The following is an 18,002-nucleotide window of genomic DNA, read 5'->3' as shown; positions in this document are numbered from 1 at the left end:
CTTTTCCCTCTTATATTTATTATCGCTAAGTCAACAAACATTTTTCTTCAGTAATCTCAGTAAATTGAGACAATTAACACAGAGTAGACGCCTCATTTAACAATGTCTCTTTTATGACTTGCGCTGGTCCACACCAGGGCTTCTTCTTTTTCACTGGCAAGTGTTGCATCACAGACCACTGCAGAATTACACTTTGTGAGATACATACTGTCATATCTTGAGCAAACACCTTTTAAAACCTTGTTCCACACTATCATAATGAGCATCGGTTTTAGTGTATTTGCACACTGTTTAATGCGTTAAACATTTACATGCGAAGCATATGGAGTGTGCGTTCCAGAGACGCATACATTATTTCGAAGAATGTCAGAAAGACCGGCCTTTCCTTTGGCTGCTGGAAGATGAGTTCAGTCAGTTTGATGGGTTTGGGGGGAGATACGGCCTTGTTTCTCTCTTTAAAGGAGACGGCGAAATATTTTTTTCCCCCACCGGAAGGAGAAAAAATGCGAAATGAAAATCGCCCAAGAATCATTTGCATTCAACTTTTATCAGAGCGAGAGGAGGACGTTTTTTAGAACGATAACGCCGCGAGTGGCACGCACCAGGCTTGACTGTGAGAGTGTTATTGTGGTGTGATGGTGGTGCACAAGTGTGTGTTTGTGTGGAAAGGTGCATCTACCTCTTTTCCTGATGGCGTGCGTGTGTAAGGAGGAGAGAGGGAGGGAGGGGGCTGGTTAATATCAGACCAAATAATTAGATTCGCTATCAGGGCGGCGGCAGCAGTGCGGGGATCAGGCAGATTAAAGCACGGCCGTCGTCATTAATATTCATGAGGGAGAAGGGCTCGGACGAGGGGGCTTAGACTGTTCCTCAAAGCTCCGCACTCGGTGGGGCTTAAAGAGCCGTTCTCAAAGTACCCTAGTTCCTTGTGTGTGAGGGGGTGGGGGGCATATTCAGCAACACCAGGGTTACACACTAAAACATGTGCCGTTCCTCCTTCACAATAGTCTACTTTCTGATTTCTCCACACTGTCTTTCAGCCACCCATGCTGAACAGAGGTGGCAGGACTACGTTTTTAGGCCTGTTACAACAAGAATGTTTCCTCTTTCAAAGTTGAACCTTATTTATTACCTTTAACATTTAGGTTGTGTTCACACTTTGTTTGCTTGGTTCGTTTGGTCCGGATTTAGTTCTGGTCCGCTTAACGTTTTTAACACCGAACCTAAAGGCATAGGGATATGTTCACAACCAGATTGGTCGGCTTTTATGACGTATTGCGTATTTTTTGACAGAACATCCAAAACAATGCTGTGTGCTGGGATAAATGCGCTCGTTGTACGCGTGTAGCTACATATGATGGTATTTTGACCAGCTGAGAACACGTGAAGAGCTTGTAAAATGTGTAAAGGAGTCAAAATAGCGACAGGAATCCCTCCGTCACACACAGAAACGAAGATCTTCTGCGAGAAGACACTGTTCTGATGCCTGTACTGAACTGTGATGGGCAACATTGTGACTATGACGAGATAAACCAGGTGTGCTTGAGCATTCTGTCCTTTTTAGGGTCTCATCTTCCTGTTTTTGGTTCGTTTACATGTCTTTGGTCCGTGTTGCGTTCATGTATCATTCGAACCGCAACAGAGTTCGTTTGGAAGTGGACCTTAGTGGTCTCTTGGCTTGTTTGGTGTGCACCAGGGTTTGGATGGCAGCGTTCACATTTATCAAACCAAACAGTGTGAACACTGTCTGCCCAGTCTTTAACATTTGGTTTCAACTTAAACATGGTTTATAAATGGTATAATATGATGTTCAGATTAAATGGAAATTAGTCTTGTGTTAATTTTCTGCCCGAATGATGTCTGGTCACCTCGCCACTTCCAAATAAAAATGAGGACCCGCTGTGTTTGTCTTGATCGATTTGAACCGGTTCTTGTTCGCTATTCACAATGGGTCATAACCATTTACATCTTCACTTACTCTCCGTGTGCATCTGCGTGTGCAGATCTGTCTGTGTGTCAATATGTGTGTGTGTTTAATTAGAGAGCGCGTTTGTCTGGAAGTGTTTTGTCAAAGGCGAGGGCTGACCAGGCTGCCCTCTCCTTTTGTGAAGCTTAAAGTCGAGTCGTGTTAAATGAGTCTGAAACAAATTAGCAGAAGCACGCAGCACTTATGCCACAGACGGCTCCAGCATTGGGTTTCAAATTAAAACAAAAGGAGCCCTATCTCCTTATCAGCACTAGTTCCCCATGAAATACAATACGGACTGTATCTTCAGGCAAGAACAGACAGAATTAGAAAGAAACCCTTCAGCTGTCCTCCTCTGCGGCCCATCTCTTTTCCTCATCCTCTCGACTGGTGGCTTTTTATCCTCCTTTACACAGTTGAACTAATGTCTTTTTCATTTTCTCCTGTCTTTAAAGTTGATTTGGTAGCATGTCAGGGATATAAGGACTAGTCTCCCCAAGGGCATGTCTTTAACTTAGTGTAGCCGAGTGAATGAAGGAATGGGAATCTTTTCTTACATATTAGGCTATTAATGAACTTGGCCTGCAGAAATGCTGCCACCTAGTGGAATGGATCAGTCACACTCAAATAATCTGCTCTTAAATGAGACGTGCAATTTTGTGAATTTCAGCCTTAAATCAACCCTTCGGTTCATGCACAGCCTGTTATCAGCACCATATAATGGCTTTATTGTGGTTGGATTGGGATAGACTTTGTCAGTCGTTCTGCTCATTGTGAATACCTGTTAAATCTGACATTAAAAATTACCCGCCAATTTCCCATTAAACCTATTAACGCGTGCTTGAGCTGAACAATGAAATGATTGTGTGGGAGAGTCCAGGTGTGTTTATTCGGATATTTGCCAGCTGCCAGTGCCAATACACACTTCCACCTTTGTATACTCTGTTTAGTTTACTGAAAATGTTCAGTTGAAATGGATCCAGTATACCCACGTGAGATCCCCTTTCCAACCGCTCTTGTGAATTTCCTTTGAGATTTTCTGGGGGTTTTCCCCCTTCTTTTCTCACTCAGGGCATCTCACCCCTATTGTCAGAAGTTTAATTATTAAAAAACTGTTTATTGGTCTGGAAGTGTTGGTCTGCTTGTATGATATTGAAGGTAAAAGGTATGCTGGATGCTGAATTTTAATGGCATAGTATCAGGAAGAAGGGATTAAACGTGCATGTGCTTTTTGTATTTCTCTGAACATTCCTTAAAACCATTTCTCAAGCTGAAAAAAAGTCACAGTGTCTCTCACAGATAAACAGGTGGTTTTCTCTTGGAAAGTGCCATTCAAAAGCGGTTTTGTAGTGAATTGACAGCTGAAAAATTTAGGAACGGTAGTGTAATATAGGAATTAGTAGTGGTTTAACCTTACAGCCTACTATGCTTTAGAAGAAAGGCAAACTAGTTAAATATAATAAGTACATATTACTTTGATATTTGTTGAGAAATTGTATGTTCGTGAATTTTACATATAATTGATTTGACTTCATTTCCGGATTCAGTTTTTAAAGCAAATCATCTGAAGGAAAGTACTGTATTAGATATTCCAGCATATTGACATATAATTGCATGATGACAAAGTCCTTTCATGTTTATAAAGGATGCAAAGGAACCCATTAAAAAAATTCAAAAGGAAATGAGAAATCTTAAGCAGAAATATCTTTCCATTTTAGTATAATAGGGTCTTTTTTATAACCTCTCCGTTGGATCTGCTGTAAGTGTCCCACTGAATCCTCCTCTACCTCTATCTCTGTTCTTTTAAAATTGCAGGCTGACTGATTTTCTTTCCCTTTGTGTGTGTTTTAGAGCCCTGTAATGTCTCTGGAGTGTGAGGAGCCAGACTGCTGGCTCAGAAGAATTCCTGTGACCTCAAGCCTCACTGTGTCAAACTGCACCATCTACAGTCAGGGTATGACAAATAAAACAACACCACCATATACACCTCTCACATTCACTACCGCATTAGATGGAGAGAGTCTAACAGTGACAGTTTGTTTTCCAGGAGGAGCGTTATTCTGTAAGCTGAGACGGGAGCTGTCCAGTGGAGATGCTCTTCTGGCAACGCTGTCCTGCTCCACAGCGGATCATTCGGCAGCGTCTCAGACCCACGGCGTGCGAGTGAAGGAGGAGCCTGTGTATCCCGCTGCTCTGCACACTGAGATCCAGCTCCTCCCACAACAGGCTGGCATGGCTGCCATCTTAGCAACTGCTGTCGTTAATAGTGAGTCACTGCTTGCTGATAAACACAACATGTCTTCACAGTTTCTTGCGTTTTTATGAGTGTGTTTACATCTGTGATTAGGGATGGTGGGCCGTGTTTTTGCATATGTGCGTAAATCATGACACATAACGCGTAATAGATTCAAATTAATTGTTAGTTTTATTTAGTTCTACTTCCACTGAAAGTACCTGGTTTTTTAGACACTATAACATGGCAATATTCTTTTAATACTGATTTAATACTGATCATATCATATATAATATTTTTTAAATATACCATGAAAATACAATGGTATATAAATGTGGTAATCATTCAGTAGCACAGTATATGTAAAGTTTGGGGTAAGTTTTATTTTTCCTTTGAAAGAAATTAATACTTTTATTCAGTATACTTTTATAACTAAATGTAAAAGTCTTTACTATTTCAAATAAATGCTGTCCTTTATGAACTTTCTATTCATAAATAATAATCCTGAAAACGTTTCCTCAAAAATAATAAGCATTAGAACTGTGTTCAGCATTTTCTAAAATCTAACAGAAAATATTTTACAGTTTCTACTGTTTTTTTAATCAAATAAATGCAGCCTTGGTGAACATGAGGGACTTCTTTTTTTTATTAATCTTTTTTATTTTTTAGAAATCTTACGCACCCAACCTTTTGAACATTTGGGTAAATAATAACATTAAGAAATATAATTTGAAAATCATTGAATACATTTTGTTATATCATCACTGACTTGTTTAGTTTTGTATATTACCTCAATGGTAATTAAAAGTCATTGTGCATTTACTTTTGGAAATGAGACAAATACATATTTTATTGCATTTTTAAAGTTTTTGGATGTTGCAAAATGAATTGACCACGGAGAAGACATTAGTTCAGCCATCAAACAAAACTGCAAAAATAATGATAATTTTCATACAAGTTCACAATGGCAACTTATTTACCATTGAAAAAGGACAAGACTTCACCTATAAGTTGCTTGTCATTCATGCCCATCGACAGTAGGTGGCAGTGTTGTGTCAGTTCCGACAGCGGAGGAGTTAATTGGCTTGTACAGCCCTATCTGCAACATCAGTTAAACTGCGTGAGGAGTGGGAGTGCACACGGACATACCATGATGAAGACATGAATCATTGTAAATAAGGCTTAAGGGTACAACATGATCAGCCCAACTTTGCGCTTCCCGCTGCATTAGCTGGGCTGCAGGTTGATGGATAATTGAGATGTGACGGTCGTTATCAAATATAGCCTGTTAAACATGTGGCCTGACACCAGATCAGCCCGATTACGTGCACACACTTTTGCGCACATCACAAACTCTATGTGCCCGTTGCCGTGGAGATGATGGAACACTTCTGATTGCTTTCTCTGATTTGAGTGTATTTGAGTGTATTATGTTTGTGTGTGATTATATATACAGTGGGTGCATTACTAAACACTGAATATCTCACATATGGTTAAATAAATAGAGGATATCAGTTAAAAGTGGGCTTGCAGAATAAATGGGATAAATATCATGTCAGAAAAACATTATAGCTATTATGCAATTCTAATTAATTCAAGTTTTTATTTCCATAATCCATGTTCTGTCCTTTTGTAATGTACACACAAAGCACAAAAATATCCAACATCATGAAATGAATGGATAACCTTCACTTAACAACATCTGTGATAAACTATCTTGAAAGGATAATCATTTGTTACCTTTGTTCTTACTAGTTGTGTTTTGTGTGTTTGTGTGTGCAGAGGACATTTTCCCTTGCAAAGACTGTGGGATCTGGTACAGAAGTGAGAGGAATCTTCAGGCCCATCTTATGTACTACTGCGCAAGCCGCCAGAAGCAGCAGAGCGCTGCCTCTCCTCCACAGGACAAGCCTAAAGATTCATACCCTAACGAGAGGCTGTGTCCCTTCCCGCAGTGCAACAAAAGCTGCCCCAGTGCCAGCTCTCTGGAGATCCACATGAGAACACACAGCGGTGAGACACTTTCCTGACAGTTTCTTTTTTTTTTTTTTTTTTTACTTCTTAAAACGGGCATGCTTGCATGAGTATTAACAATGTTTTAGTAAAGTGTCATTTATGTCTGATTTGTAAGTAATTATGTGTGTGTGTGTATGTGTGTGTGTTGTGTCTCCAGGAGAGCGTCCATTTGTGTGTTTGATTTGCCTGTCAGCTTTCACCACTAAGGCGAACTGTGAGCGACACTTGAAGGTTCACACAGACTCTCAGAATGGTTTGTGTCATGGCTGTGGTTTCATCTCCACAACACGAGACATCCTGTATAGCCACCTGGTCACCAGTCACATGGTTTGCCAGCCTGGCTCTCAAAGTGAGGTGTACTCACCCAAACCAGCACTGGCTGGAGGTAACAGCTCTAATATCTCTAATATATATATTTATTCTTTTTTTTTTTTTTTTTTTTTTTTTTTTTTTTTACAAATGTGTATATGTTTATATACAAAAATGTGTATACACACAAAAAATGTATAATAGATTGCAGAACTATTCATCAGATATCTCGTGACCTTTAAATATATTGAAGTATAAAGTATTTTTAATCATAAGACTTAAAGGAGTCTTCCTGTATCTGAATGTCTGTCATTTATTTCTTTGTGACAGGCTTGAGTCCAGGAGACTCTGGCATTGTTCTGAAATGTCAAGTGTGTGGCTACTCTGCTGACACACCTGCCCTACTTCAGCAGCATGTCCACACACACCTGGAAGTGAGGGTTCCAGCTGAGAGGAGCCCCACTCCTCGCCAGAGCAGTCCTCCTTCCTCTGAGCTCCCAGACCTGCAAGACAGGGAGCTTGATGCCGGCGTGCCCCGACCCGACTCTTCGAGCCCAGGAGCCAATGGCAGCTCGGCCTCTCAAGACTGCAGTCCCATCAACCAACTCATCATCAAGGAGGAGCCATGTTCAGACTATGAAACCGATGCAAAGGAAGAAGAACAGGTGGGCAGTCCTCAAGTAAATGCTGTGGAGGCAAGCTCATCTCAGTCTAATTCCCCTAAGAGCCCCACCGTGGTGGCGGTTAAGACCGAGCCGGCCAGTCCCACCCCAGGTTCCAGTCCTGCACACTCTGGAACAGGGGGTTCAGTTCTATCTGGAGGGGCGTTGTTCTTACCACAGTACATGTTTAATTCTGAGGCTGCCATAATGCCACAAGCGTCTGAGATATTGGCAAAGATGTCTGAAATGGTTCACAGTAGGCTTAAACAGGGACAAGGACCTGCAGCCGGACAGCAAACCTTCTATCCACCAGGCTCTCCTGCCAGCGTTCAAAAAGGAGCCACTTGCTTTGAATGTGACATCACCTTCAACAACATCAACAACTTCTACGTCCACAAGAGGCTTTACTGCTCCAGCAGGCATCAGCAAGGAGAGGCAGCAGGTCTGACGAAGGAAGGGGCGGTCACTGCAGCTGCTCCTCCTGCTGCCCACGCTGCTTCACCCCAGGCCAGACCGGTCAGTCGTGCAGCTTCGGCCTCTCCTAGCTACCCCGACCCTGCAACAGGAGGCACAGCCTCTGAGCCCAAGTTAGTGGAGGTGAAAAGTGAGGATTCAGGGATGAGAGATCTCACCTGCTCGTCGTCCTCGGAAGGAGAGGGACCTGGTGGTGGGCAGGCCAGCGAGGGTAGCCAAAGTCCTAGTGGCTCCACAGAAGATGCAGACGACGATCCCACTCGCACCTTCTGCCAGGCCTGCAACATTCGCTTCAGTCGTCATGATAACTACATTGTCCACAAGAGATTCTACTGCGCCTCGAGACATGATCCCTCCAACCAGCGGCCCCATTCTGGCAAGACCGCCTTCCTTCCCCAACCTATCCGCACACGTAAGCGCAAGAAGATGTACGAGATCCACATGGCTCAAACGGAGGCTTTGGCTAATGCCACTGCTTTGCCGGCAGCAACAAGTCTGGGGGTGAAACAAGAGGGCCCTTCCATTCCTCCGTTGCCCCAAATGTCCACACCAACACAAAGCTCAAGTCCTGAGGGCGACGGACCCATCGACTTAAGTAAAAGACCCCGACTAAGAGAAAGCCAAAGTGGGGGCAGCATTCCCGCTCTCCCCCTTACTGACTACCACAAGTGCACCGCCTGCAGCATTAGCTTCAACAGCATTGAGAACTACCTGGCCCACAAGACCTACTACTGCCGGGCAACTACCCTGCAACCGCAAACTATGGAGCAGCTTAACCGGCTAAAGAGACCCGCTTCCACCTCACCGAAGAACCGAGCTGTGGACCTGCACTCTGATGCCAAAGTGCTTCAGACAGGTAAAACTGCAGTGGTTGCGCATCCATCCACCTTGCTTGGCTCTGAATCCACCCCTCCACATGTGCAGGGAGCAAAGACCCCAAGCACCTCCCCAGTGATGTGTCCCTACTGCCCTCCCAACAAACTGCTGACCTGTGATCTGATGGAGCATTTTAAAACGACTCATGGTCTGGTGCTCACACTACAGCAACATCTCGAGGCGCAGTCCGCTGGAGTCAGTCCCAGTTCTAGCCTAAGCCCTAGGGAAGGAGCTCCTCTCACCCCTCCTAAACCAAGCCCTCGGCCCCATAAGGACAGTGTGAATGGCCGGAGCATCAAGTTGGAAGCAACCTCTCCTTCCTTACCTGTACTTAATGGAAGTCCAGTAGAACCCCAGTCTGCGGGGTCTGGTTCTCCAAAAGCCGTACCCCCTACCCTCTCCCCTACAGGAGTAACTGTATCACCTGTGCCTGAAGCGCTAAGAGAGGTTGGGCTGCTAGGCCACACCCCATTGCCCACACTCCTCCCTGAAAAGGCGGTCATTGCTATAAACCACGCCCACACAACTCCGGCCATGTCTAAAACACCCCTCGCCTCACCCGTGCAGAATGGGAACACGCGCTACTGCCGGCTGTGTAACATCAAATTCAGCAGCCTTTCCACTTTCATTGCACACAAAAAATACTACTGTTCCTCTCACAGTGCCGAACATGTCAAGTGAGCCCTCTACCTAGTCAATTCTGCCATTCCTCTAATGCATAGAAGTGCCAATCACGGCACTGCCCGACCTGATCTGGACAGAGCATGATAGCAGGACTGTTACTAGCCAGACACAGAGGTCTTCATGCCGACCATGTTATCTGGAGTTGTTACTATGGTAACTTATTACATGTTATGGGTCAAGTTTTTATCACACTAAGAGAGATGAGACTACCTGCACACAGAATGTGCCCCGCTGACCTATTCCCACATTCCTGCAGACTTCTCATTTCACTTCTAAGTTTAGAAATCTGCTGATGGAAAGTAACCCTTTAATTAGCTTTTGAAAATGGTGTTTTAATCACTCCTATGTTTTTATTTCCCTTCTAATCAATGATGGCATTGTATATTTGTAAAAGATTTCAAAGTTTCTCTGAGCCATTTTTGTTTTTTTTGTTCTAAATTGCTGATTTGAGGTAAATTCTGACCCCTAGTGGAGGTCTCTATAGAACTCAGTTGGCAGATTTTTGTCAATACACTGACTCAAAAAAAATTTGTAAAAAACTGAGTAACCCAGTTGAATTGTCACCTGGTTACCAGTTCAAGATGAAAGAAAAAATGTGAAGAAACTATTTATCATTTGATTCCTAATGCATTTCATGAGAGTTAAATACTACCTAGTTTCTTTTTAAAGAAATACTTTTTTGTTTTAATACTGTCAAAAGGAACCATTTCAATCTTCAGCGTGGTGTATTTTCTTGGTTCTTGAATGTCATATTTGACTTTTTTTACATTGATCAATGGGACTTGAGATGTAATTCTGTAAGTGTTGGTATAGCACGGGAGAAGACGGCACAAACTATTCTGTCTCAGTATTTGGTCTTGGCTTCCAGACAGACGTTTTCCATCAGATGGATGTGCATTTCGGATCTAAGGACTGTCGTAGGGTTTTAGGGTTTGGATTTCAAACAGTGTAAGATGTTTGTTCTGTCTCTAGTCACCAGCTCACCTTGTCTTTGTCCCTAACAAAAAACCTTCACTGCTTCAAATCCAAAACCCTTTTGACCTGCTGAAAAGTGCCATCTGTAATCTGACAAACTGTCATGGACATGCAAAGAAAGGCGTGTTTGCTTGGTCTTTTTTTCTTTTTCTTTTTTTTTTTTTACCTTGAAATGAAGTATAGCATAGAAGATTCATATCAATGTCTTTCACACTGTTGAATAATGTTGAAGGCCACTGAAAGCAAGAGAATTGGAAACTGACTCATTGCTCGTATTGCTTCTTTCTTAAACTGGCAACGCAGCATCACTCTTGTCCTTCTCTCGTTTGCTCTGTTTCTCTCATTCTCAATGTTGACTCAGTGACGTTTTATGCTCCTCTACATGTGCGTGTATGTTGAAAAGAACAGCGTCATGCAATCTATTCTCCTGTGCAGGCTACCTTGGCAAAGCCTTAACAAAGACTCTCGTCACTGTCTGAAACAACGGGTCACTTATGTCCACAATGCTCGTCACTCTCCCCCACTAAGTGGACTTTGTGTATGTTACAAGTGGTGTTTTCCCATTTCCTGTGTTACAAAAAAACAACCTCAGTCATCTCTGCGGTAAGAACAGGAACACGCAAAACTGCGTGCAAATGAGAAAAGTTGAAATTTCTCTCTGCTGTTGTGGTTTGAAACGGTGCTGCAACCGTCAACAACACATACAGGGGCGTTTACAATTCCATTGTTTTATCATTTAGCGACTGTCACAAGTCCAAAAGACCAGTGCTGAAAACCTTTGACCTTTCCAGATCCCTTTTCTATTGCACTGTGTTGTACAAAAATACTGAATGTTTTAGTTATAGAAGCTTTTTTGTATGTATTTATGTTTTTACAGCACTTTTTCTTGTCCAAACCTATCCCCGAAGGACTTACTCGTGAATTTAGAACATTTTAACACAAGTGAAAGGTAATTAAAATACTTTGTGAATAATTAAAAATGTTGATGGAAAAATTATGAATGTCAACCTTTTTCTTTGTTTTTGTTTTTTTGTTTGTTTGTTTTGATTTTTAATTTCAGCTACAAAAAGTTTCACTACACACTTGTCCAAACTATGCATGGGAAATAAAGAGTCCAGAAGGACATTCAAAGTGCAAGAGAACTTGTCGTACTCTTCTCTCTCCAAGTGGTTTGCAGACTGTGGTGCAACGCACGTTCCGCATTTTGGGAACTTTGCATAGCATTTTTTAATGACGAGACTTGTTTATTTTTCCCTTCGGCTTAACCGTTTGACACACAATGTTTATATTGGAGGTACATTTTACTTTTATGTGTGTGAGAACAATAATCAAAGGGATAGTTCTTTTTAAAAAATTTCCTCATGTCATTCAAGCACTGTATGTTTTTCTTTGTTTAGTGAAACACTAAAGAAAATATTTATTTACAGTATCCAACTCCAATCCCTTTTTTTCCTATACAACTAAAGTGGTGTTTTGTACTGTCGAGCTCCACAAAAGCAGATAAAAGCCCCATTCCAAGTCTTCTAAAACTACTTTAATGTGTAAACTTATGTTAGAGCTGTTTTAACTGAAAGCAACTTGCACTGACAAATCTTAAAATATGCCATTGTTTTGTCTCAAGATGCACACCAGTAATATTTTTTCTAAGGCATGTTTATAAAAGCTACTTAAATGTCCTAATTGAACTAAGGCCTAATCCTGGCTTAATCTAAGCCCTGTCTGTGAAACCAAGCCATCAACTGACTTTTGCTGTGCTTTTTGTTTTGTTTAGTTTTTTGGGATGTTTAGAACTTGGCAGTAGAAAAATGGCAGTTTGGGCAGTTTTTGTTGCATGGAAAAGAAAAATCATGAACATTTAAAAAATCAGTTTGGGTAAAATGTTGAAATTAGTGTTTTTTTATGCTCAAAAGAATGCTTTGACATAACTTTCTAATATAGTCTTTGTTCTTGCAAACAGTCTTCTGGTGTAGCCTACAAACAAGCTACCATCAATGTTTACACTCACAGACTGAGAGTTATTGAACAAGGTAAATTAATAAATAAAGGTATTTCTCATTGCCCCCCAACAACCCCCCCCCCCCCACACACACACACAGTTTTTTTATTATTGTGGTTGTTTGGTCAAGCCTTCTTGAATTATAAAAGTATTGCTCGCATAACCATTCCAGAAGCAACATGCTTTTACAGCACATGTGTTAAAACCAAGCTGTAATTATCTGAATAAAGTGAAGCTTTCTTGCCTTGAGTTTCAAGGCTATTCCGCCCTGCTCTTTAGAGAGAGAGAGAGAGAGAGAGAGAGAGAGAGAGAGAGAGAGAGAGAGAGAGAGAGAGAGAGAGAGAGAGAGAGAGAGAGAGAGAGAGAGAGAGAGAGAGAGAGAGAGAGAGAGAGAGAGAGAGAGAGAGAGAGAGAGAGAGAGAGAGAGAGAGAGAGAGAGAGAGAGAGAGAGAGAGAGAGAGAGAGAGAGAGAGAGAGAGAGAGAGAGAGAGAGAGAGAGAGAGAGAGAGAGAGAGAGAGAGAGACTCTGTGTCCTTTTGACATCTTATATCATTTCAAGGCTCTGTGCTTTTATTTTGTCATCTATTGAGCCTTACAGTATCACTTGATGGTGAAGCTGTGTGGAAAAAGAAAGACATGTTTCACAAACTGAGTCACATCAAATTGAGTTTAACTTGTGTCCTGAGGAAGCCAAGCACAATTTTACCTTCAGTTTTCATGGTCATAATGAATGATATTTAATCAAAAGGTTTTGTTGAATAGTTAAATTCCATTTGGTATTTTAATGGACATGATACATCACAAATTGTGGAGTTGGGTTCGTAAATGTTCAATTTCTGCATACACAGTTCCTGTAGGAATTGAGTCATTTAGTATTATTTAGCATTTTAGTAGTATACTCTTAATCACGCATTCTTAAATGGTTAAAATATTCTGTTACTGAAGTCAAGGGTCGCCATTGTTTACTAATTCCATTTTATGAAGTGATGCATGTATGAGCGTGCAACCTTGTATAAAATATACTGACTTGATTCATCTGTAGTCAAGCATGTCCAATAAAACAGAATTAAAATATGAGGTTAGAGAATGAGTCAGAGGTCTCCTCTTTAGGGACAATTACAAAGAACCTGACATGTTTTTCCTTGTAGCAGTGCTTTTAAATCTCATTTAACATTCAGTTTACGTATTCACCATTTATCGTAATTCTGGCCCATATAGATCTCCTTTGGAAAGGAGACAAAGAGTGAAAATAGTCTGTCAGTGCAAAATACAATAATTGATGAAAACAAAGAGACACCTGTCGTGCAAGAATGCAATTTAGCACAGCATGTTACAGACAGTGATGATTCCAATCAAGTGGCACATGTAATCAAGTGCATGTTTATGAAGGTCAGATTATCTTTAGGTGGTCATAATTCATGCTTTTAATATCTAGCGGTGCTTGTTTGGGTAATTTTCTTTTTCTTTTTAGTTGTTTGAATGCTGTAAAATGGCACAGCCTTTAGTGTGACAGCTGGAAATGCAGATAAAGTCAATGAATGCAATTTCAGATGCTGTGCATTCTCGAGTCGGTTTTGAATTTTCTGAATGGCTTTTCAATCATGTCATGATGTTGCTGTACCTGAAGTACCCCAAAGCAGATAGCTGTCCACTTTGGCATCCCCAATACACATCAAGTGACAGATCTTTTTTTGCAACCTCCCCTGGCCTTGGCTGAGCTCATCTCTGAATATGCTTTGGCACCATTTTATTTCATCAGTGTTTTTTTCATTTTCATAATCTAGGGCTGACAAGAATAGTGGAGATGAACAATCAAATCTATGCACATGGAAATGCTCTTCGTTTCAGCATGTTTAACAATAAAAACAACAAAAGATCATAATCCAGCCTTTCTTGCACTTCTTACATTTTATATTCTCACTCATTCTCTAATCCTTCTGGGCAGGAAGTTTAGTGATAGGGTCAGTGACCTTTGTTTATTTTCAGTAAACAACTTTACCATGCCCAAGAGGCCATTCCCCTGGTGGGGTGGGCCCTCACACCGATAGGGCATTGCAGACCCAAGGAGGCATAGGCCAGCGCTATTGCATCAACTATCCTGGTGGGTTCATCCCTCTAGCCCCCACTCAGGATCTTGACTTTTGAGTCAGCCTTTCTGACCGATTGGCTGGCTAGCGGGGCATGGTGGGCCGTGATAGCCACCACACATACTTGGAACATGGATGGGGTGCGTCCCGCATCCAGCAATTCTTGTAAAAATGTCAGGATCGACTAAACGTCAAACAGACTACTTAAGGGCATAGAGACGCCTAGTAGATGGCGCTCTTGCCTCTGAAATGGTGTTCATGAAACTCTGGGGAAGGCACAAAGGCTCCCGTCAAGAGGCTATAGATGGAGGCTGCACAACTTGGGTTGAGGGTGCCAAATTGTCCCTTTACCTGGAAAAGGAAGTTCCTCCTCACTGGGATTGACCAAGGGGCTGCTGACAGCAGCTGCACCATCTCGGGGAACCAATGTTGGTTCTGCCAGAGTTGGGCCACTTGAAAGACCAAGCGTCTGTTCTCCCTGATTCGTCTGATGACCTTAGGGAGCAGAGCTACCAGGGGGAAGCATACAAGTGTGAGCTGGGCCACTCGTGGGATTGTGCATACTTCTCCCTTGAGAAGAATATTGGGCAGTGAGAGTTCTCTTCTCAACCTCCGCTTGCCCGAAGACACTCCAGATCATCTGAACCATCTGGCGGTGGGATCTTCATTCCCCTGGAGATCCTCTGTTCTAGGACAGCATGTCCGTCCCTTGGTTCAATCCGCCCGGCACTTGCACCACCTTCACTGAATGGAGGTTGTGCAACTCACTTGTGCGCTGTTCAAGAAACAGAAGTTTCCCCAAAGCGTTAGCAACTAACGCAATGCGAGTGAACCGTATTGAAAGGGAACCACATTTATCAGCAGTGTGACAGTTGGTCAGCTGCATTGAAAATGCAGTAGCGTTGCGTTGTCAGCAACAAGCTTTCCAGCTAATTGTATTTCTAGCATGACATCGTAGTCATTTGTTACTTTATATTGTACACGTCGAGTGTACTGAAGTAACCTAATATTTGAAACACGCTTGACTAAAACAGTATGCCAAATTATACTATTAGAGAATCGTTTTAAAAATCAATATAATATTTCATTAAATGGGGCTAGTTAATTAATAACACCTAAAATTATTTTCTACTGTTGAGTGTAAACAAAATCCAATCAATGCCCTGATTGTAAAAAATTGTAAATGCTAGCTACTTTGTATAGTTTAAAGATATTTCAAAAGTGTAGCTTGAATGTAGAACTAGTTTGAATTATGTGGAGTTTCTATTTTAAATTATGGTATGTGTGTGCAGAAATACTTTGAGGGTGGTTTTATTTGTAACAATGAATCATCAGAGATGTAGAACTCTGAAAAGTTTGTTAATCATTGCTGAGATGACTATTTGTTATTATGAGATGATAGAGAGTTAGCACTAAAGACTGTCGTGAGGTAGAGGCTAATAGTTATGCTTTTAAGATACACACACACACACACACACACCACACTAAAGTGTCAAGACAATCAGCTCCTTAACAACCAATCGTCAGCATTTCTAATGAGCTGTTCTTTATCAGAGTCACATCCTTTCTTATGAATGCTTTCAAGCAGCATTCCCACAACGTTCAAAGAGCTGTTATAACGAGATGCCCAGGTTCTGAACGTTATGGATGAATATGTTATACTACAAAAGTGCTATCATCATCTCAGGTGTCTTACCACTCAAAATTGATAAACTAATGATCAGAGCATCACGCCAGGAGTGATCTGAATACTGTCTATAGTTCTGACCTCTCTCCTTGTTATCTCATCTTTCTTCTGTACTAGATGTATTCTCTGCAGGCAGGCATTAAAGTCCATGTCTATTAGTGATGCAGAGGTATGCTTTATTAAGATGAGAGACTGCACAGTCTGCAGGAGAGGTGAGTAGGCCTTTCTTTTAAACATCTTGCAATGTTGGTTTTAATGATGGGCTCTTCAGTAGCCACCATCCTGACCAGATGATTCATTGCTTAGAAAAATATACAACCAATCATGTGTAGGCCCCCAGAAGTGCACGGTTTGAAAGGCCAAACTTTGGTCTCACAGCAATAGACAAAGTGAAAAAGAAGAGGTAAAATCAGGTGCATTTATACAAGAAATGGTGTGTTCAAACAGATGCTGGCAAGGTCAAGGTGTCTGACCGCCATCTGGGGCGTTTGTGAGTCACTCTTTCCTCACAGTATCCCTCATTAGTCCAACACACACTTTTAAGAACACCTCTGACTCTCACATTCAGCCAGAGATCTTTACACTATTATCGTTCCAGTCCTTTATCAGTATGTGATAATGTCTCTACGTACTGTACTGGAGATGTGTGCTAAGTTAACAGCTTAAGTTTAAGTTGTTGCCTCCGTTTTACCATTAGAAAAACTAACTTATGATTTATGGTCTCCTCTTTGGAATTTTCTTGAGAATGTATGTTGAATGTCCTTATCTTGGGATTTCTGCCCATTTTGGCAGAAACCATGTGGACAAAATACTTTTTTTTGTATATGTACAGACATTAAAACATCATGCTTTCACTCTTATGTAGCTCCTTAAATGCTTTACACATTTGTCTTGCTCTCACGTTCTGTTCAAACCTTTGTTATACTTCCCCAATATTATATATCATATCTTCTAAACACCTTTTTGACATCACATGTTAAGGAGTGATATTATTGTTCAAACTATTTTTGGCCACTGGTTTCTCTTACAGTTTTTTCTCAGTAATTTCTGTTATAGGAAAAGAATCTGTAAGCATTTTTTGCAGAAAACATATTGTTCTTGGCTCAAAGTACAAGAATGTGGCACAAGGGTTGTGCAATTATGTCTGCTAGTTGGATGTCATCGGGCATTTATCCAGTGACTTTCAACCCTGTAACATTCAATCTCAAAATATTTGGAAAAAAGGGCTTTCACAAAACTTGTTTTGAAAGAGAAATGGCATGGGCAAACTCCACTTGGCTGTTTTTTTAGCATTAGCAGAATAATTTAAAAACATCCATCCATCCATCCATCCATCCATCCATCCATCCATCCATCCATCCATCCATCCATCCATCCATCCATCCATCCATCCATCCATCCATCCATCCATCCATCCATCCATCCATCCATCCATCCATCCATCCATCCATCCATCCATCCATCCATCCATCCATCCATCCATCCATCGGCGAATGGCTCTGATTGGTTTTTCTACTGATGATTTCCTACTAGAAACTTCCTACTTCATGCTCCAAATGTGGGATTTTACAGCATATCAGTTGGTTAATTAAAATAGCAGCAGCATGAGCAGGAGAACATTTGACAAGGAAAAGGAAGGATCAGAAAAGGATGCTAAACTAGAGCAGACAGACACAAGTTGCTCTGTGACTGGAGATGTTATGATGCGCTCTCTCAGTATTGCACTTAAATGGACATTAAGTGATCATGAGTGGTGGTTAAGTGCTGCAAAATCCTAAGATTGCCTTTTGGTGAGTGCTTGGTGTATTGCTGATTAGAGTAATGTGAATTATGAATGAATGTGTTTGAAATGTAAACTAGAGTTAGACCTGTATCCGACAACCCACTAGACACAAATCTGCCTTCTGCCATTTGAAGAAAAGTCCTTGTTGGTCCAGAGATTTATACTGAGCAGGTTTGAATCTCAAATGATGGAGCAATTAGAGACACCGGGTTGCTATATTTGTCAGATCACAGAGCCTTGATCTCACCTCCGAA

General features: G+C 41.4%; 1 protein-coding gene across 1 annotated transcript in view; it reads left to right on the top strand.

Moving 5' to 3' along the window:
• The window catches only part of zfpm1 (zinc finger protein, FOG family member 1), a 78,320-nt gene extending 66,991 nt beyond the window's left edge, over positions 1-11,329 (top strand). The window contains exons 5-9 of the mRNA XM_081371997.1: positions 3,818-3,920; positions 4,014-4,232; positions 5,982-6,212; positions 6,373-6,600; positions 6,855-11,329. Of these exons, the coding sequence (XP_081228123.1) occupies positions 3,818-3,920; positions 4,014-4,232; positions 5,982-6,212; positions 6,373-6,600; positions 6,855-9,217 (3,144 nt within the window). The 3' untranslated portion in view covers positions 9,218-11,329. The remainder of the gene's footprint in view (positions 1-3,817; positions 3,921-4,013; positions 4,233-5,981; positions 6,213-6,372; positions 6,601-6,854) is intronic.
• Positions 11,330-18,002: the final 6,673 nt, after the last annotated feature.

The sequence above is a fragment of the Scardinius erythrophthalmus genome, assembly GCF_964197995.2.
Source record: "Scardinius erythrophthalmus genome assembly, chromosome: 8".
Lineage (NCBI taxonomy): Eukaryota > Metazoa > Chordata > Actinopteri > Cypriniformes > Leuciscidae > Scardinius > Scardinius erythrophthalmus.
Note: the sequence above shows the minus strand (reverse complement) of the source record. Positions and strands in the feature narration are given on the sequence as shown.